Source organism: Salvelinus sp. IW2-2015, linkage group LG6.1, assembly GCF_002910315.2.
Source record: "Salvelinus sp. IW2-2015 linkage group LG6.1, ASM291031v2, whole genome shotgun sequence".
Lineage (NCBI taxonomy): Eukaryota > Metazoa > Chordata > Actinopteri > Salmoniformes > Salmonidae > Salvelinus > Salvelinus sp. IW2-2015.
Window position 1 is genome coordinate 29,403,298 of NC_036845.1, and position 20,647 is coordinate 29,423,944.

Here is a 20,647-nt window from a genome sequence, read left to right on the forward strand (position 1 = left end):
CCCACGAGCTCACACAGACACACCACCCACCATTTCAACATCCACAGAGCTCAGCACAGAGACACACACCATTCGAAACATCCACAGAGCTTCACACACGACAACACCACCTTTTCAGTGTCTGTGTGAGCATGTGTGGGTGTTTCTAGGTCTCATAATAGAATGTTTTCCTCAAGCTACACTCTGCTGGCCCATGATTTTTGTTTTCACATTACTTACCTGTTGTTCTTATCGCTCTCTGCAGGACAGACGGGGATCTTCAGCCAGTGATGTAGACGAGGATGATGAAGTTACACAGGGAAGGCTGTGTGGGGAGGAAGAGCATCGCCTGATTCTCCTCCACTTCCTCATCCACTCTGAGTCGTGCCCTCTGATTGGGTGGCCGGAGCACAATGGCATCAACCACACCCATCTCAGCCCCGCCTTCCAAGAAGACGCGTGGGAAGGAGAGGACGGAGGTCATGGGCGACTTGCCGCAGACAGCCAATGAGGAGCTGAGGAGCAAGCTGATGGATTTCCAGATAGAACTGCAGCAGGAGAAGGGCAAGGTAGGCCCGCCCCCTCTCGCATGATGAGGATTATAATGAGGATGATGATGTGATTATCTGATGCCTATACAATGATACACTGTTAATTATAAACGGGGTGGTTCGAGCCCAGAATGCTGATTGGCTGACAGCCATGGTATATTAGACCGTATACCACTGGTATGACAAAAGATGTATTTTTACTGTTCTAATTACGTTGGTAACCAGTTTATAATAACAATAAGGCACCTCGGAGGTTTGTGGTATATGGCCAATATACCGCGGCTAAGGTCTGTATCCAGGCACTCCGCGTTGCGTTGTGCTTAAGAACAGCCCTTATCCGTGRTATATTGGCCATATACCACACCTCCTTGGGCCTTGTTGCTTAATGATACTATTAGGAAATCATTATCACTCTCTCTTTTTCCTATTTCCCCTGTAAACCTCTCCTCCCCTTTGCCTCTCTCCTCCCCTCTCCTCTATCCCACCCTCCTCTCCCTCCCCTGGGTAGGTCTCTAAGCTGAGAGAGCGTCTCCAGGAGCAGAGGCAAGCCAGGGAACTGGAACAACACAAACACACGGTGGTCCTCACCGACCTCCGCGCCAAACTGCACGAGGAGAAGCTCCGCGAGCTGGCTGCCGGTCGCGAGTCGTTGGCACGGCAACACGAGTTGGAGCTGTCACGTACCATTAAGATCCGCGATGGGGAGGTGCAGCGGCTCCAGGGGCTGGTCCATGCGCTAAGGGACGGGGCGGCTGACAAACTGAAGAGCGCCCTGCTAGGAGAGGCCCGGGAGGAGGCCAGGAGGGCCTTCGATGGGGAGAGACTCAAACTGCAGCAGGAGGTAGGTTGACCTTGGGAATCAACTTGAATCCAACTTGCATTGTTATATTAGATGAATAATTTTTTCCCCATGGTCAATCAGAATCCTAGCCTGGTTTAGGTTAGGCTACCGCAAATTCCTTCTACTACCAGCTAGACTCCTTTCACAGGCCTCTTGTTTTCAGTATAAGTAGTTTGACTGTTTTAGTCAGGTTTTGAAAGTTCTTATTTAAAGAAACAGAGCGTCTTCTTTGTTCCTGGACTAGCAGAGTCATATGACATTACTATCTCCTGAATCATCTTAATTGCTTCAGGGTCCCAGTACTTGGAAGTGTACATACACTCTAATTGTGTCCGTTTGTGTGTGTTCCCCCTCAGGTCATGAAGCAGGAGACGGCACGGAAGCAGGTTGAGGAGGCTCTGTCTAACACGCTGCAGGCAGACAAGGCCAAAGCAGCCGACCTCCGAACAGCCTACCAGCAGCACCAGGATGAGATCAACCGCATCAAGAGAGACTGCGAGAGAGACATCCGAAGGGTGGTGAGTCGACCGTAACATGGCCGCCACGCTATAACCCGATCACAGAACCCCTGATTGATCCTAACCCACATCAAACGAGACCATGTGAGAGACGACATGATTGTCTGGTGCTGAGTGACCTGAAAGTTAACCAAATTCCAAACCAATAGAAGCCATAGCTAAGTGAAACTGGTATTACACAATAGACTGATTCCTCAGATCCTGTACTGCTGAGTTCCCTGTATGCACGTCCCTGTATGCGCTCRATCTGATCAATAGCTTGAATTGCAATGTATCCTATGTTGATCTCCAGTTCTATTTCACACAGTGTAGTTTTGGTTTTCAGACACCCAGGGTAGCACAGATAACACACGTYGACTACCAGACAGAAGAACACAGCATGCTAGCACAGGGCCGTAAAAGATGGATCTCTAACCTGTTTTACAGCCAGGCCATTTCACTAATATCATTTTACTGGGATAAGGAGAGGGAAAGGAAGCGAGAGTGAGCGGGCAGTGAGATGAAGAGAGAAGGGGGAGTGTGAACTAGGATTCATGAATGAATTACACTCAATGACGTTGGTGTCGCATACCTGTTCGTTCACTCGTTTGTGGTCGGAAAATAATGAGCTGTTGTGGGAGGAAGGGAACAACGAGTGAACGAACAGGTATGCGACTCCAACGTCATTGAGTGTAATTCAAAGAGAGCGCAGGTCGGGTTATAAGACGAGTCCCAGAGTGAACGTTAGTTACGATCACTGTCTCTCTCCCCTTCTTTCTTTCTCTCTCATCTCTCTCTTTGTCTCCCGCTCTCCTCCTCCCCATCCTCCCATCTTTCTTAGATGGATGAGCTGAAGGGGAAGGACCGTGTGGTGTCTGCGTTGGAGAGGGAGCTGGGGGTGCAGGCAGGTTATGCCCAGAAGCTCCAGCTGCAAAAGGAGGCTCTGGACGAGCAGCTGGGCCAAGTCAGGGAGGCAGAGAGGCACCACGGCAGCCCCAAGAGAGAGGTGGTCCCTACCCTGGGGGATACCCAGGACTATATCAACAACCAGGTGAGGACAGCCCCATTTTAAAATACACACACAGGCAAGCACACACTTATGCACGAACACATTTTACTGACATGGCATTTTCCAAAACCTGGTTGGTCACCATTCACACATTGTCTTTGTTTCTATCATCTCCCCAATCTCTCTTCTCTCTTCTCATGTCTCTCTCTGTCTCTTCTCCTGTCTCTCTCTCTGTTCTCATCTCTCTCTCTCTCTCTGTCTCTCTCTGCTCTCTCTGGTTGTCTCTGTCTCGTCTCTGTCTCTCTCTCTGTCTCTCTCTCTGCTGTCTGCTCTGTTCTCTCTGGTCTCTCGTCTCTCTCTCTTCTCTCTCTCTCTCATGTTCTCTCTCTCTCTCTGTTCTCTGTCTCTCTGTCTCTCTTCTCTGTCTCTCGTCATCTTCTCTGTCTCTCTCTCTTCTCTCTTGTCTCTCTGCCCTTCTTGTCTCTCTCTCTGTCTTGTCTCTCTCTCTCTGTCTCTCTCTGTTCTCTTCTCTCTGTCTCTCTGTCTCTGTCTCTCTGTCTCTCTCAGGAGGTGGAAGATCTTCGGGATGCGAGGAGGTTCCAGCTGAAGATAGCTGAGCTCCACTCTGTTACCAGGAAGCTGGAGGACAGGAACGCACTGCTGGCAGACGAGAGGAACGAACTGGTGAGGAACACACACCTACACGTACACAAACAGAAAATACCTTGGTGGATAACTGAACATTGTAGGGACGTTATGGGGACTTATGGAAACATTCAAGGGATGTTATGGAAATGTGCAGGTATATAAAAATAGGTCGACATCTCATCGGTCACTGTTTCTCTTGTCTCCCTCCATCTCTGTCAGTTGAAGAGGGTGCGCGAGGCAGAGAGTCAGATGAAGCCCCTGTTAGATAAGTATAAGAGGATGTCGAAGAAGAACGATGACCTCCTGCAGACTCTGCAGCGCATGGAGGAGAAACTCAAGAACCTCAGCAGAGAGAACGCGGAGATGGTGAGGGAACCAGAAATATCCTCCGTTGTCTACTTTCCTTGTCATGTCTCCTTCATGATGGGAAGAGGACACCATTTGGAAGTATTTGGACCGACGTGTTGATAAGTGTAGCAGGAGTATAGCCAATGCTTAGATATTTCTGAATGGATTAAGAGGAAACTATACTGAACAAAAATATGAACGCAACATGCAACATTTTCAACGATTTTCCTGTCTTACAGTTAGGCCCATGGGTGTGTCTGGGAGGGCATAGGCCCACCCACTGGGGAGCCAGGGACAGCCAATCAGAATGAGTTTTTCCCCACAAAAGGGCTTTATTACAGACATAAATACTCCTCAGTTTCATCAGCTGTACGTGTGGCAGGTCTCAGATGATCCCGCAGGTGAAGAAGCCGGATATGAGGGTCCTGGGCTGGCGTGGTTACAAGTGATCTGGGGTTGTGAGGCCGGTTGGACGTACTGCCAATACAGTATACATTGTCCAGTAGGTACCATGTGAGATTTGTAATTGCTCTGTGAAATAGAGGGAAAGGGAGACCTCCAGTGGACATCTGAGAAAAAGCATCAAGATGATTAGGTAGCAGCATCTGTGTGACTGCAGTATTTGCAATTCTCCTTGATTACAAAGTCACCTTGCACAACTTAAAGTTACGTTATGTTTCAGAACCGTCCCTGTGACCTTCCACTGCCTCGAGTTGCTCCTACCCTGACGAATGTCTCTCCTACCACTCTCCCACTGTCCCACTTCTCTATTCCCTTTCCTCTTCCCCTTCCTTCGCCTCCCCCCTCCTCCTCCCTCCCTCCTCCCTCCTCCCCTCCCTCCCTCCCTCCCCTCAGGAAGGTAGTAAGGCGCGAGCCCTCCCAGACAGCCCCAGCAGCTGAAGAGGCCTACCTCCCTGACAGACCTAAGCCACGCCCACGAGGAACAGGAAGTGGAGTTCCTCAAGCTGCAGGTTGCCGAGCAACGAGGCATCATCGACGAACTCACGCAGGTTAGGGAGACGGACACACAGACATTCACACTGCAGTTTATCTGATCTTTAAATCACCCGAGCTTCCAAGTAACAGGGCATTGACAGGTCCTTATTGTAGTGAGATTAGTGAATCAGGCAGCCGGACTAGCTCATAAACAAAGAGGGGGCCATTTTGTTGAATTTTACCAGAGTACATTGAAACAGTAGGATAAAATGGGTGCCGTTAGGGTCAGTGAACTGTTGGGTAACATGTTGGGCCTCTGTACACCTGGGCTTCCCTCCAGACCCTCACCAACCACCCACCACCCTCTCTCTCTGTTCTAATCACCTTAAATCAGTGCCTTGCTGATAATTCACTCATTTGCATGATGTTCTGCTGGCTCCTTGCCTTTGATTTTAAGTGTTGTACACACAACTCTTTGTCATAATCTCTTGACCCTGCTTCTCTTGAGAATCCTACTCGTCTCACTTTTTGCCATGGGTGCATTTTGACGAGCSTAAATCACACCGTGCTCCGATTCGGTCTCCAGTAGTTCACACGCAGGGGATGATAGATGGCCTAGATTAGTACAATTAGTTTGTCAGGTTAAGGATCAGTCCCACATCAAACCAAGCATTCTCATACATACTGCACACAATGCATGTGGTGTGGAGTCAAAAAGCTGTAAATCCTAAGCTGTCCTCTGCTCCTTTTTGGCACAGGAACGTGACAGACTGATGCTCTGCAAAAATAACCGAAGAAAAACCCTCAAGCTACCACCTAAAGTAGGACTACTGCTCCCTTCGCCCTTCTGTCTGTGTGTTTCTGTCTGTGTGTTTCCGTCTGTGTACGTGGGTTTTTTGTTTTGTTTTCTAGCACTAGGCGTTTCTTTGTTGTGTTCTCTGTCTCTGGTCACACACTGTTGATCCAGTGGGGTTGTCACTTAGCAACTGTCTCTTCCCATGATGCCGATGCACTGGTTCTGTGTAATTGGGCTCAACGGGGAACTATGTGTGTTTTTTGATTTTGTCTTTGTGTAGTTTGTGTGCGCGCAACTGTGTGACTGTGTTTCTAATTGGGCTCATAGGGGAACGATGACACCTGTTGTTCAGCTCAATGATAGGTAGATGAGGTGTTGATGAGGAGGCACGATTAGCGCAATTGGGCTGGGTTCTCAATCGAGTCTGCAGAGTCAGTGATGTACGTTAGGAGAGAAGGTGCTGGAAGATTCAACACACTCCCTGCATCTATAACTGGAGCTAGCTAGTGGGACTCTCACTCTGAAACGGAAAACGGCGACCGGAACGCGCCACTCTCACACTGGGAGGGTTACTGAGATTATTAACCTCAAACGTCAATTAGGACTCTCAAACTGGGAAATGGAACAGAACACACTTATGGAAAGAGTTTGACTGGAATGGAAAAGTATTCCACTGCTGCCTCGCAGGCCTGGTGACTATCTTAAACACATCATCCAGGTTTTTTTTTTTTTCTTTGGGAGGAGTGAAGGCTCGTTAACACCACCTCTCTCGCTCCGTCTTTGTCTGCGTAGTGCGCGACTGAGACACGGTTGTGTGTCAGAGCTCAGTGCTCGAGGACTGGCACGTACAGTGTAGATTGCCTTGGAAGATACTGGATTTGTCGGGGGGGGTTCTAGTATAACAGCAGTATGTATGAGTACTTCCAGCTCATCCTCTACTTCTCCTTCTTTATCGGCCTGTGTGCTATGGTCTGTCTCTACTTCTCCGGTTGTCAGGAGATGACCTACAAACACGATGGTAAGGACTTTATTGTGGTATAGTAACCATTTGAGCTGACTGAGTGGATTGGACCTGTACACAATGGGAAAGATACAGTGGTTTTAGAGAATGTTGTTAAGATCAATGGGAAGGACGAGATTGGCCTCTTTCTTTTAGAGAATATTGTGAGGAGAGTTTTGGTTTCGTAATCCGATGGTAAGGGATATGGAAGTGATTGTTTCCGAGGTTGACGGACTGTCTACAGTCGCTAGTGAAAGTCTACACACCCCTTGCACAGCCTTGCATGTTTTTTTTATGCTACCGATCTTCACAACCTACTCCACACTTTCAAAGTGAAAGAAAAACATTAGAACTTTTTCCAAATGTAATAAAAAAATCTGAGTTAATAATTGGTGGAAGCACCTTTGCCATCTGTGAATAATTTTAAATACGATTCTACCAACCCTGCACAACTCTTAGGGCAACATACTGTATATGCATTGTTTTTGACAAAATTGCTCAAGTTCAGTACGTTTGGTTGGGAATCATTGATGGACAGCAATATTCAAACCTTGTCTCTGATTTTCCAGCAGATCTAAGTCCAGACTGAGATTGGACCATTCTGGAACACTCAACACCTCTTGAAAAGACATTCTGGTGTGTCTTTGGCATTAAAATGCGTGTMATTTTACAGCTGGAACATGTTACTATCTCAGGGTTAGGTTTTCAGAAGCCTACAATGGCTTTTCCTCATACTTTTCTACTTTCATATTTATTTTTATCCTGATAAGTTCCTCAGTCCCTGCCGGCGACAAGCATGCATGATGCAGCCACCACAATACTAGACAATACAGAGGGTTTCACTCTGTGTTGTGCTATATTGGATTTGAATACCTAATCCTGGGATAGTTTTATTTTTAAGGTGAACAATTACACAAAAGTTGATGCCAATGAGATGGCTTTCCAAGAGGTGTTGAGTGTTCCTGAGTGGTCCAGTATCAGTCCTGACTTAAATTTGCTTGAAAGTCAGAGGCAAGCTTTGAATATTGCTGTCCATCAATGATTCCCAACCAACATTTCCTGAGCTTGAGCATTTTTGACAAAAACAATTGATATACTGAATGTTGCCCTCAGAGTTGTGCAAGGTTGGGAGGATCTTATTCAAAATTATTCACAGCTGTAACGGTTCTTCCACCAAGTATTAACTCTTGTGTTGATTGCGTTTCTTCACACTCATCTCCATTTTGTATTAATAAAAAAAAATGTCTATCTTTTAAAGTATGGAGTAGATCTGTAGGAAAATGTAATCATTTTTAGATTACATTTTAAGGCAGCCACATCTGATTAAGTGATGGGTAGACTTTCAGTAGGCACTATGTGAGTGTTCTGTATAATAATGGGGGGGTGTTTTTGTATTTTATCTACCATTTTTGGTAGCGTGCAAATCAATATGTTACAGATCCTCTCTCCCCCTTGCCCCCCCCCCCGCACTCTCTCTCTCTCCTCTCCCAGAGGCATGTTGTGGAGACGTATTTTGGATTTGACGAGGAGTCTGTGGACTCTGAAACATCCTCTCTGACCTCTTACATCACTGACCTCACAGACCGTACCCCCGCTACACCAGAGGAGGACCTGGAAGACGTAAGTGTGTGTCTGTGGCCTTTCCTCAATTGGATTTGCTCAACTCCTGCATCCTCTCTCCTCCGTCCTTTCTGGCATCCTTTTGAAATTAAATAACTCTCCTTCTCCAATCGTGCGTCATCAGGCAAATCATTTTTACAGGGTGGAATCCCAAAATACATTTCATAAGTGATGAATAAATGTAGCTGGTTGTGCAAGACATTTTATAGATAAGAAGGATAAGTAGCAYATCGTTTTTAAATGTTTGCATGCTTTACTCATTCAAGAAAACAATAGTTGATTTTAAAGGGGCTGTGGCAGATTTCAAAACTCAGGTAGGATACACTTGTGCTTCCTCATGAAAAGGATGCTATTGAGGAGGTGAGGACCGTCTTCCGTTAGCCTATTAAAGAATTGACACTCCTTGACCACTCATCGGTTTCCAGGTCACGGAAGAGAGATAAGTGAGAAAAGGGGTGTGTGTGTGTGTGTGTGTGTGTGTGTGTGTATTTGCTGTTTAGCAGTGGTGTAGTGGTAAAATAAATTGGTGCGTAAACGCTGATGGCCCTTCTCACTGAATAAAGTATCACTCCCTATATTTTCAATGCATTTTTCAGCTGTAAGTAAGTAAACGCTTGCGCAAATTTAATGGTGTTCAGGTGTGTGTTTGACCCTGTCTCTGTTCCTCCAGGGTGTATCTCGTGAAGAGGCAGAACTGAGGTTCAGACAGCTGACCAGAGAGTACCAGGCTCTCCAGCGGGCCTACGCCCTCCTGCAGGAACAGGCTGGGGGGTCGCACGACGCTGAGAGAGAAGCCAGGGTTAGTAGCTTTAACCTTTAAYGCCTACCTCCTCATAACCCCTAACACCTTCCCCTAAAATCTATCCATAAACTCCTGATGTGACTATCACTGTCTCAAAACATGAGTACAAGATGAATGTTCTTTGGTCTTGAAGGGCTGCAGGATGTAGAGGCTTTTGTTCCAGCCCAGCACTAACTCGATTCAACTMATTTGACTCTGGCCTCTGTTCCTGTTCCCGCAGAACCGTGAGCAGTTGCAGGCGGATCTAATAGGCTGCCAGGCAAAGATTTGCGACCTGGAGAAGGCATTGGCCGAGAGGGGGCAGGTAAAAGAGAAAAAGGGCGGGGAGAAGACTGGGAGGTCCCTGGCTGCTCCGCTCTCATTGACCCTGCTGCTTGTCTGTCTGGGGGCTTTGCTTTTGGCCTGGTGCTACGYCGACCGGATCTGCTGCAGAATCCTGTGATGACGCTCTGATGTCACAACTCTRCCCTATTTGCATGCTCCAACCATTGTTGACAGTGTTTTTTTCCCCAGACCTTTTTATATAGTCTATTTTCACTGGAAAAGAGCGAATCAGCATTAAATCTACTCATGATCAAATTKATTGAATGTTACGTCATGCCAAACAAATCCACCAATCATACCAAATTATACCATTTACAGACATGACTATGACAGACACAAGGTTGATWAAAAAAAWAAAWAATAATAATCACATTATGTGGAAATCATCTTACTACATTCCTCTGTACAGATATGTCAATTTGATTATTTCCATGTTTTAAGCAATCACATTTGTAAAATCACAGAGTGAAATATATGTAGTGAAGAGTATCTGGATTTGGGGTCAAAACCAATGGACACCGAAKGCAGATCACATAATTGTTCAATCTGATTGTTGAATGCTCAGAATTATTTCATTCGATTGAACAGATCTAAGCCTGGGCAGCGTTTCACAGAGGTCAGAACTCCTAGCTACCTCCTGTCGTTCTCTGTTACCTGTTGCATGCGTCACATTGGTTTACTGCGTGTTACCTGTTTGTGTCGCTGTGGCCTTGTTGCACGTTCTGTTGCACTGCTCGCACCTCTGAGGGGGGCCTCAATATTCCTGTTCCTCTGATCAGCATGTTGTTCACTGTAATACTGGTGGTGGCCTTCCTCCTCTGTTTTCATTTTGGTTCAATAAAGCCATGCTACACCAGTTTCTTCTGTTTGTCTTGTGAATGCATGTATGTTCACTGTTTTGAAATCATTATTTCACTTATTTTGGGCTTGTGGGTCTCTGTTGTAAACCAGCTCGTTTGGACTGAGCAGGTAGGGCTGGATCTGTTTGGGCTTTGGTGCTTACGCTTGTTCAGTATCCCTTCTGGGTGGCATGGCTCTCTTTTCTCCCCTGTGATTCTGTGTTGTGATGCTTTTGTTTTCTTCTGAGACGTGTGTGTGTGACTATGTTTCTCCAGGACTCTAAGTGGGTGGAGGAGAAGCAGTACCTCATCAGGGCCAATCAGGAACTCCACGACAAGGTAAGACACGTCCTCTGTCACTCAACACTGTCCTGTGAGCCATCTGGAAGGAAAGGACACAAGGATATGGCGCATTTTGAGTGTGTACTTTAATAGATAAATGATGTCATGTGGTGGGAAATACAAAAGTGTGTGTGTGTTTGTAGATGTGTGTATTACAGCAGGCTGAGTCGAAGCTGCAGGCAGAGGTGCAGGACGCGAGGGACCAGAATGAGCTGCTGGAATTCAGAGTGCTAGAGCTGGAAGTAAGAGAGTGTACAACCATCAAACTGTCCCCAGGGGGCGACACCGGCCTGCACACCCGACGCAGGACCTACATACAGTGACCAGAATACACACGAACACACACACACACACACACACATACTACTGTGCTTCGACCCATTGTATGTACCCTGTATTTCCTCGTTTTGCTTTCTGACTGCCTTACCATCCCCACTGAACTGGAAACTTGTGTTGTTTACATTGAAAGATGTACAAGAATGCTGTCTTAAGTGAGATGAATATAAATTTGTATGGAATAAAATGTATTTAAGTTCACCATCCACCCCATCTTTGTTCATTTGTCTCCCCTCCCTGCATGTAGTTCTTAAGTTTTATTTACTTTCATTAAAAAAACTAACATTTACTTCAGTTGTATACATGACTTTCAAACCATTAGTCATACATGTCCTGGATTTTTTTTAAAAATGTTCTCAACAGAAGATTGACTGCATAGCTTTCCACCTTTTCAGGTTTCACTTGTTTCAATCACACTGCCTCCAACAACTGATGTAGGATCAGTGTCTTTCGTTATGACATCATAGGATATACTCTTGTCACTTCAAGATGAGATCAAATCAACTCATAATACACAGACTCCTGAAGAAGGGTGGACCCATAACGGACCGAAAGATCTTCAATCACTTACACACTCATACATTTTGAAGATGTTTTAAAACCCCATTTGCTTTGGTTTGCGTCATCTTTARAAACATTTTTCTCCACCCACCTTATTTGGACAGATTCTGAGCATGCTATCCTCATCATGTAAGTACTGTACATCATTACATCATTCAGTTCAGTTCCCAACCATGACCCATTCACTATCAGTCTCACTCACCAACCAATCAGAATGTTAGTTGGATTGTCTTTAGAGGACTGACTTTTGTGGCACATGAAGTGGATGGGGAGGACTGTTGTGTGTATGAGGGTGGGGTTAACTGTCTGTGTTGTCCAATAGGAGAGGGAACGCAGGTCTCCAGCCATGGGCTTCCACATGTCCACCTTCCCAGAGAACACCAACAGCGCTCTGCAGATATACTGCCATCAGGAGGGCATCAAGGTATCTCTCTCTCTGTGTCTCTGTGTCTCTGTCTCGCTCTTCCCCTCTTTCTCCCTATATGAACTGGATGTGTGAACYCTCTTTAGGACGTGGTCATTCCAGATCTGATGAAGAAGCTGGATATCCTGGGAGATAATGGGGTGAGTTCACATTAGTCTCCACTYTTCCTAACGCTCTTAGTAAAACTCACACGGGCTAATTTTACTTCTCAGTTAAAACCTTAAATACTTTCATTCTTTTCCCCCGTCCTCTATCCCTTTCTTTTCTCCTCTTCCTCTCCACCTCTCCAGAACTTGCGTAACGAGGAGCAGGTTGTGGTCATTCAGGCGGGGACGGTTCTCTCAATGTGTGAGAAGGTCAGTCTCTCCTCCTCCTCCTCATCGCCACTCAGCCTGCCRTTACTGACACCTACTGGTCATATCYATTATCTACTGTGGAATTAATTCTCTCTCTCCATAGTGGTTAAAGCAGATAGACAGCACAGAGGCAGCCCTGACCCAGAAGATGATCGACCTGGAGAATGAGAAGGTGAGAGAAAAAGACAAACGTATCTGTACACGCGTCAGCGGTTCTTCTACAACCTCCACATACAGCACACGACACCGTTGTCACGATGTCAAATCATATCGTGTGATGTCAACTCCTGGGATGTCATATCCTCTGTGCTGTGGCTGTTCCAGGACCTGTTCAGTAAGCAGAAGGGCTTCCTGGAGGAGGAGCTGGACTACAGGAAGCAGGCCCTGGATCAGGCCTACATGGTACGACACAGCAGCACGATGGGACAGGAGGGTTACTCTACAGCTGCCTCCTGCTTGTAGGAACATGGGTGGTTGTCCTCTGTAGCTCAGTTGGTAGAACATGGTGCCTTTACTGTTAGGATAGTGGGTTCGATTCCTGGWACCACCCGTACGTAAAAATGTATYCACACATGACTAAGTCGCTTTGGATAAAAGCATCTGCTGAATGGCATTTATTGTTCTAATATTATAAAAACCCAATGGTCATTATATTATCGAGCACCAGTTCTAATCACGATCACATTTATTTTCATAAAGTGCGAGCATGTTGTAGRCCTTCATCTAGACACACTGTCAGCCCTCTAGCTGATGTAAACCCATCAAACATCACGGACCCAGAGACCAAACCCTGTTTGAGTTTGTGTTGTCGGGATACTGCATCTTTTACCTCAATGAATCCCTGTTTGCACTGGGTACTAAAGGACAGAAAGAGACATGCCCTACTGACTGGGGAAGTACGGCTGATGTTCAGACATATCCCTAGTACTTTAAGACACAATGCCTGAGTGAAATGTGTAATTCCAATGAGAAGGTGTTTTGGAGGGAACAAACGTAGACTAGATGTGTGAATGCTTGAGTACAGAGTAAAGGCATAAAAAGCCCATATGTTTTATGTTCTTCAAATCCCTAACTGGATTCAAGACTCACTGCCACCATATAAATCAAATCAAATTGTGTTGGTCACATACACATGGTTAGCAGATGTTAATGCGAGTGTAGCGAAATGCTTGTGCTTCTAGTTCCGACAATACAGTAATATCTAACAAGTAATCTAACAATCTAGTAATCTAACAAAAAAAACGACCTTATACACACACGTGTAAGGGATGAATAAGAATATGTACTTAATAATATATGGATGAGCGATGGCCGTGCGTCATAGGCAAGATGCAGTAGATGGTATAGAGCAGTATATACATATGAGATAAGTAATGTAGGATATGTAAACATTATTAAAGTGGCGTTATTTAAGGTGACTAGTAATACCTTTTATTACGTCCATTTATTAAAGTGGCCAGAGATTTGAGTCAGTGTGTTGACAGCAGCCTCTCAATGTTAGGGATGGCTGTTTAACAGTCTGATGGCCTTGAGATAGAAGCTGTTTTTCAGTCTCTCGGCCCCAGCTTTGATGCACCTGTACTGACCTCGCCTTCTGGATGATAGCAGGGTGAACAGGCCGTGGCTCAGGTGGTTGTTGTCCTTGATGATCGTTTTGGCCTTCCTGTGACATCGGGTGCTGTAGGTGTCCTGGAAGGCAGGTAGTTGGCCCCCCCGGTGATGCGTTGTGCAGACCTCACTACCCTCTGGAGAGCTTTGTGGTTGAGGGCGGTGCAGTTGCCGTACCAGGTGGTGATACAGCCCGACAGGATGCTCTCGATTGTGCATCTGTAAAAGTTTGTGAGTGTTTTTGGTGACAAGCCAAATTTCTTCAGCCTTCTGAGGTTGAAGAGGCGCTGTTGCGCCTTTTTCACCATGCTGTCTATGTGGGTGGACCATTTAATTTTGTCCGTGATGTGTACGCCGAGGAACTTAAAACTTTCCACCTTCTCCTCTACTGTCCCATCGATGTGGATAGGGGGGTGCTCCCTCTGCTGTTTCCTGAAGTCCACGATCATCTCCTTTGTTTTGTTGACGTTGAGTGAGAGGTTATTTTCCTGACACCACACTCCGAGGGCCCTCACCTCCTCCCTGTAGGCCGTCTCGTCGTTGTTGGTAATCAAGCCTAAAACTGTAGTGTCATCTGCAAACTTGATGATTGAGTTGGAACCGTGCTTGGCCACGCAGTCATGGGTGAACAAGGGAGTACAGGAGAGGGCTGAGAACGCACCCTTGTGGGGCCCCAGTGTTGAGGATCAGTGGGGTGGATATGTTGTTTCCTACCTTCACAACCTGGGGGGGCTGTCAGAAAGTCCAGGACCCAGTTGCACAGGGCGGGGTCGAGACCCAGGGTCTCGATCTTAATGACGAGTTTGGACGGTACAATGGTATTAAATGCTGAGCTGTAGTCAATGAACAGCATTCTTACATAGGTATTCCTCTTGTCCAGATGGGATAGGGCAGTGTGATGGCGATTGCATCGTCAGTGGACCTATTGGGGTGGTAAGCAAATTGGAGTGGGTCTAGGGTATCAGGTAGGGTGGAGGTGATATGCTCCTTGACTAGTCTCTCAAAGCACTTCAAGATGACAGAAGTGAGTGCAACGGGTCGATAGTCATTTAGTTCAGTTACCTGAGCTTTCTTGTGAACAGGAACAATGGTGTCCRTCTTGAAGCATGTGGGGACAACAGACTGGGATAGGGAGTGATTGAATATGTCCGTAAACACACCAGCCAGCTGGTCTGCGCAAGCTCTGAGGACGCGGCTAGGGATGCCATCTGGGCCGGCAGCCTTGCGAGTGTTAACACATTTAAAGTCAGGTAACAGTAAGAGTATGTAGCATTCACTTCCATTTATACATTTTATTCAGTGTTTTTTTTGGTGTGTATTTGTGTTTTTAGTTCCACTTTATATTGTGTCAGTAGAAGCATGTATTTACATGGTAACTACACTGGCGTAATAAAACATAGCTGTAAGTATTATGTAACAAAGTGTACTTAGTACCTACACTTTAGTTACCATGCAATTGCCATGAACAGCACATCATTATAGCAACACTAGATATAAAGTGGAACAGTGTTTTCCATCTATGCCATGATCACAGTGGCATGCCTGTGTGTGTGTGTGTGTGTGGCTGTATGACAGAGGATCGCGGAGCTGGAGGCTACGCTGTATAACGCTCTGCAGCAGGAGCCCGGGGGGCGTGCGGTGGCAGAGTCTCTGTCCGACAGGCAGAGGGAGGAGCTGGGGCTAGCCGTGGACAAACTGCGGAGGCAGATACTCAGGCAGAGYCGCCAGTATGACAGTCAGATCTTACAGGAGCGCATGGAGCTCCTACAGCAGGCCCAGCAGGTAAGGAAAGGCCTTAACCTGCAGCCGCCACAGAGAAAAGATGCAGTATCCCTCCCTCCCTCTACGTGTATGTGTGTGTCAGTATGAGTGTTGGTGTATTTGTATAAAGATGCAGTATCCCTCCTGCTTTTGTGTGTGTGAGTGCTTATGTTTTGTGTATCCCTCCAAACGTCAGCATTTCACAGAAGCCCTATCCTTATTCTAATCGTCTTCATACGCCTCACCTCGTAACTAAAAGTCTTAACACGTCTTATCTTAACCTTTTCAATTATTATTTTAAATGTAAACTTTATTTAACTAGGTAAGTCAGTTTACAATGACGGCCTACCGGGGAACAGTGGGTTTAACTGCCTTGTTCAGGGGCAGTACGAAGGATTTTTTCCTTGTCAGCCCGGGGATTCGATCCAGCAACCTTTCGGTTACTGGCCCAACGCTCTAACCAYTAGGCTWCCTGCCGCCCTAATCTTAACCTTATGCAATCCATTGCTTCAGAAACAAACCATCGTCTTTCTAATCTATAACACCATAACAGTTTAGTAAAAACATCAATTATAAAAAAACGTTCTCTGTAACTGACCTGAAGTTGAGAGATTCTTCCCAGTCAGTGGTCTCCTCCACCAGCCGTGCTGGTTGCAATTTTAGGATCTCACACTAATCACAACCCTTAAAACAGCTCTTTTCCAGGCCCTGCCTCCTCTCTGGCTGACTCAGCTGTGWTGTGGTTATGACCTAAGCAGCTTTTAGCATTCAGGTCAGCCACGCAAATGTGGTCAGTGTGTTTCCAGTGTTTCATAACTCTATCAGGAGCATCGTATTAATCGTAATCGTAAATAGTAATCGTATTAAATTACTATTCTTATTCCTAATTCTATGATCAGGAGTACCTACCAGTGGATTGGGACTGGTATGGTTCCAGTGAAGGTTCTTGGATTCCACACGGAGTGTGTTCGTCTCAAATGCCAGTTCTTTCTCATTAGCCTGTAGTGTTTAAAGGGGCAATCTGCAGTTGCTACAAACGTTTTTAGACTTTTAGTCCCTGTATCCATAGCTCTGTCCATGAGTTTGAGAGTGGCACATTTCTCCAGCACAATCCCTYCGCTGTTATTGTTCGAACTGCAGATTCCCCCTTTTGAAGGAYAGGGAAGTTGTAGAGGGAAGCAGGGCCAGTGTAGCCAATACCAAAGGTTCTAGGTTTTACCTCTAATCTTCTTTCAGTCAACAAATCAGATCCTGGTCTTGCAGAACAAAGTTCCTCTCGCTCGTTGTCACGGCAGTGGGATYTTTATGACTCTGCAACAGCTACCATGGTAACATGGTAGGAGCACAGGTTTTTGGGAATATGTGGAAACAGACTTTGTTTAGCAACCATAATCATTTCATTTTCTACTTCAACTGTGAAGATGATGACAGACCGTAAGGCCACACATTACCCATGTGAACTATCGTATGCTGCCTGTCATAAGTATGACGTTGACCTCCTGAACTCTAGGTTCTGTGTTGTTTCCGTTACAGAGAATAAGGCAGTTGGAAGACATGATTGAGATGCAAAAGAGACAAGTAAAGGAAATAGAAGAAAAGGTATATATGTCATGTAGAGTTTCTACGTTTCATAGTTATGAATGTGGTGGGGCATGGGAGCATGTAGACTGACTTAAAAAAAAAAAAATATTATTCAAGATAACAGTAACACTTGTCTTCTTCTCTCTCCTTTTATGACCATTCTTTAAAATTCTTCTTTTCTTTTCTTTTTAGTTTTTGTTCCTCTTTTTGTTTTTCTCTCTAGCTTTTATTCTTTGGCCTTAATGACACTGACATGGACCGACAACAGGTAATGATACACACCTACACAGCCGTCATAATACTGTGTAATAACATGATGATTTTGATGGCCATTTGTCTGTTTTCACAGGTGCTAAGGCGCTCAGGTGGAGAGTGAGGAAGAGAAACACAACATATTTGTTTTTTTTCATCCATTTTTAGATGGTTCACAAACCTTATATGGCCTTTTTGATACACGTGCACTTTTGTGGAAGACACTTACCTGGAATGCAAAACAAAACCATGACTTTGAAAAGTGAACAAATATCAGAGACTTGTAAAGAGGTATATCAGAGTTTTTTTTTTTTATAACGGAAATGTCCCCTACCATTTCTGGAAGTGGAACATTTAGCCAAACTCTAATGTGAGTTCTAAAAAGCATAAACATTGTAACTGGAACACTGAAGCAGGTCAATAAAGAAACAGAGAAACTGAGATGGAGACAGTGCCTCAGGTGGATTTAGAGCCAGACAACGAAAGAGTGCAATCGTAGAGGTGGGAGGAGAAGGAGGAGAAAGAGTTGATTTTAAAAAAGCAGGGCGATTTCCTAACAGACTAGTCAAATCCTGGGCATTCCCAGAAAGCTCAGTGCAGGAGGGTCTCCATGGAAACAGCTGTCATGGCCAAGTTCAATGAACAAGAAGTGAAAGCTCTGTACTCCGGAGTAGAGGGACACCAGAGGACTACGGGGACAGAATGTGTCACCGGTCTGTGAAACACAACAAAGAATCCTCAATAGGTAAGTGACTTTATAAACTCAGCAAAAAAAGAAACGTCCTCTCACTGTCAACTGCGTTTATTTTCAGCAAACTTAACATGTATAAATATTTGTATGAACATAACAAGATTCAACAACTGAGACATAAACTGAACAAGTTCCACAGACATGTGACTAACAGAAATGGAATAATGTGTCCCTGAACAAAGGGGTGTCAAAATCAAAAGGTACAGTCAGTATCTGGTGTGGCCACCAGCTGCATTAACTACTGCCTCTCCTCCTCATGGACTGCACCAGATGTGCCAGTTCTTGCTGTGAGATGTTACCCCACTCTTCCACCAAGGCACCTGCAAGTTCCCGGACATTTCTGGGGGGGAATGGCCCTCACCCTCTGATCCAACAGGTCCCAGACGTGCTCAATGGGATTGAGATCCGGGCTCTTCACTGGCCATGGCAGAACACTGACATTCCTGCAGGAAGTCACGCACAGAACAAGCAGTATGGCTGGTGGCATTGTCATTCTGGAGGGTCATGTCAGGATGAGCCTACAGGAAGGGTACCACATGAGGGAGGAGGATGTCTTCCCTGTAACGCACAGCGTTGAGATTACCTGCAATGACAACAAGTTCAGTCCGATGATGCTGTGACACACCGCCCCAGACCATAACAGACCCTCCACCTCCAAATCGTTCCCGCTCCAGAGTACAGGCCTCGGTGTAACGCTCATTCCTTCAACGATTAAAGCAAATCCGACCATCACCCCTGGTGAGACAAAACCGCAACTCATCAGTGAAGAGCACTTTTTGCCAGTGCTGTCTGGTCCAGCGACGGTGGGTTTATGCCCACCGGTTGTTGCCGGTGATGTCTGGTGAGGACCTGCCTTATAACAGGCCTATAAGCCCTCAGTCCAGCCTCTCTCAGCTATTGTGGACAGTCTGAGCACTGATGGAGGGATTGTGCATTCCTGGTGTAACTCAGGCAGGTGTTGTTGCCATCCTGTACCTGTCCCGCAGGTGTGATGTTCGGATGTACCGATCCTGTGCAGGTGTTGTTACATGTGGTCTGCCACTGCGAGGACGATCAGCTGTCCGTCCTGTCTCCCTGTAGCGCTGTCTTAGGCGTCTCACAGTACGGACATTGCAATTTATTGCTCTGGCAACATCTGCAGTCCTCATGCCTCCTTGCAGCATGCCTAAGGCACGTTCACACAGATGAGCAGGGACCCTGGGCATCTTTCTTTTTGTGTTTTTCATAGTCAGTAGAAAGGCCTCTCTAGTGTCCTAAGTTTTCATAACTGTGACCTTAATTGCCTACCGTCTGTAAGCTGTTACTGTCTTAACGACCGTTCCACAGGTGCATGTTCATAAATTGTTTATGGTTCATTGAACAAGCATGGGAAACAGTGTTTAAACCCTTTACAATGAAGATCTCTGTAGTTATTTGAATTATCTTTGAAAGACAGGGTCCTGAAAAAGAGACGTTTTCATTTTTTACTGAGTTTATTATCACAGCACTGTATTTGTGTATCTTCAGTTACCTTGACAAAACAAACCCAACACAAATACTTCCTTCTCCAGCTGTGTTGTGCAGTTCTGTGCAGCTGGCACCCCAGACCTCCAGGTTCCCGACCCATAGAGTGAAGCTTCTAGAGCACAGCCTGAGAGACAACGTCAGCTCCTTTACTGAGACTGAGAGCTTGCTGCACAGCAGGTGAGGAGCAGGTGACAGAGAGACGGGGATCACATATCACACAGCTACAACATATGGCCACAACCATATCACATTGCACACACTGTCGTGCTAACATGCAGCTTACCACACGGAATGCTGACACAGTAAGACTGTTGCTTGCCTCTTAGCATGGTATCACTGGTTGTGGGGTTTATTTCTAACATTGCCGTCAGTAAGGTATGTGTGCACACTTCTACTTTCTCTTGGACAGATGACTGGCAAAAACAATTTGACAGTAGGTCTCATCTCCGTTTAATGCTAATGTTATGCTATGCTAATCGTGCGATGCTATGCTAATCATGTAATGGTATGACAATGTCATGTGATCTAATGAGTCATGTCGTCATCCTGTGCTGGATCAGAGAGTTGGAGGTGCCAGAGCAGAGCCTGCAACAGAAGGTGGAGGACCTCACAGCACACTCAGTCCTCCACTGTCCCAGCGTGCAGCGACGCCAGAGGCTGGACGAGCGGCTCCACGCGCTCAGGGAGGAGGTGCGCTTCATGGTGAGTAGAGACTGTACTGAGCTTCACATTAGCTTCAATGAGGCTTATAGAGTGAGAAGTACTCAAATGTACATGTCCTGTAAGCTGTACTGTAAATTGTAGTATAAGCCTGTTATAATAAATTGTAATTATTGTGTAAGTATTTTGTGAGTGTGGTTTAAATCTAGCATTTCTCAGGTTTAGTGCTATTGTGACTGTAGTCTCCCTCTCTGTTGCATTATATGAGATATGACATTACTCAGATGTGAGGAGTAACTGTGTCATAGTTCTATCATGA

General features: G+C 45.8%; 2 protein-coding genes across 2 annotated transcripts in view; both read left to right on the plus strand.

Moving 5' to 3' along the window:
* jakmip1 (janus kinase and microtubule interacting protein 1) overlaps window positions 1–20,647 on the plus strand; it is a 51,189-nt gene that overhangs the window by 20,713 nt on the left and 9,829 nt on the right. Inside the window, 27 exon segments of the mRNA XM_070444122.1 lie at window positions 245–548; window positions 1,039–1,371; window positions 1,728–1,889; window positions 2,710–2,919; window positions 3,445–3,561; window positions 3,745–3,915; window positions 4,003–4,007; window positions 4,757–4,883; window positions 5,568–5,630; window positions 8,097–8,225; window positions 8,896–9,024; window positions 9,248–9,331; window positions 10,467–10,529; window positions 10,676–10,774; window positions 11,752–11,853; window positions 11,940–11,993; window positions 12,144–12,209; window positions 12,313–12,381; window positions 12,534–12,611; window positions 15,393–15,599; window positions 17,112–17,177; window positions 17,383–17,427; window positions 17,509–17,529; window positions 17,532–17,594; window positions 17,597–18,156; window positions 19,713–19,845; window positions 20,229–20,370. Coding sequence (XP_070300223.1) covers window positions 393–548; window positions 1,039–1,371; window positions 1,728–1,889; window positions 2,710–2,919; window positions 3,445–3,561; window positions 3,745–3,915; window positions 4,003–4,007; window positions 4,757–4,883; window positions 5,568–5,630; window positions 8,097–8,225; window positions 8,896–9,024; window positions 9,248–9,331; window positions 10,467–10,529; window positions 10,676–10,774; window positions 11,752–11,853; window positions 11,940–11,993; window positions 12,144–12,209; window positions 12,313–12,381; window positions 12,534–12,611; window positions 15,393–15,599; window positions 17,112–17,177; window positions 17,383–17,427; window positions 17,509–17,529; window positions 17,532–17,594; window positions 17,597–17,677 — 2,700 coding nt within the window. The 5' untranslated portion in view covers window positions 245–392 and the 3' untranslated portion in view covers window positions 17,678–18,156; window positions 19,713–19,845; window positions 20,229–20,370.
* On the plus strand, window positions 5,640–8,183 carry LOC139027913 (uncharacterized). Its single transcript, XM_070444121.1, has 2 exons — window positions 5,640–6,623; window positions 8,097–8,183. Exons 1-2 carry the CDS (start codon window positions 6,515–6,517, stop codon window positions 8,126–8,128), a joined length of 141 nt encoding a protein of 46 aa, XP_070300222.1. The 5' UTR covers window positions 5,640–6,514; the 3' UTR covers window positions 8,129–8,183.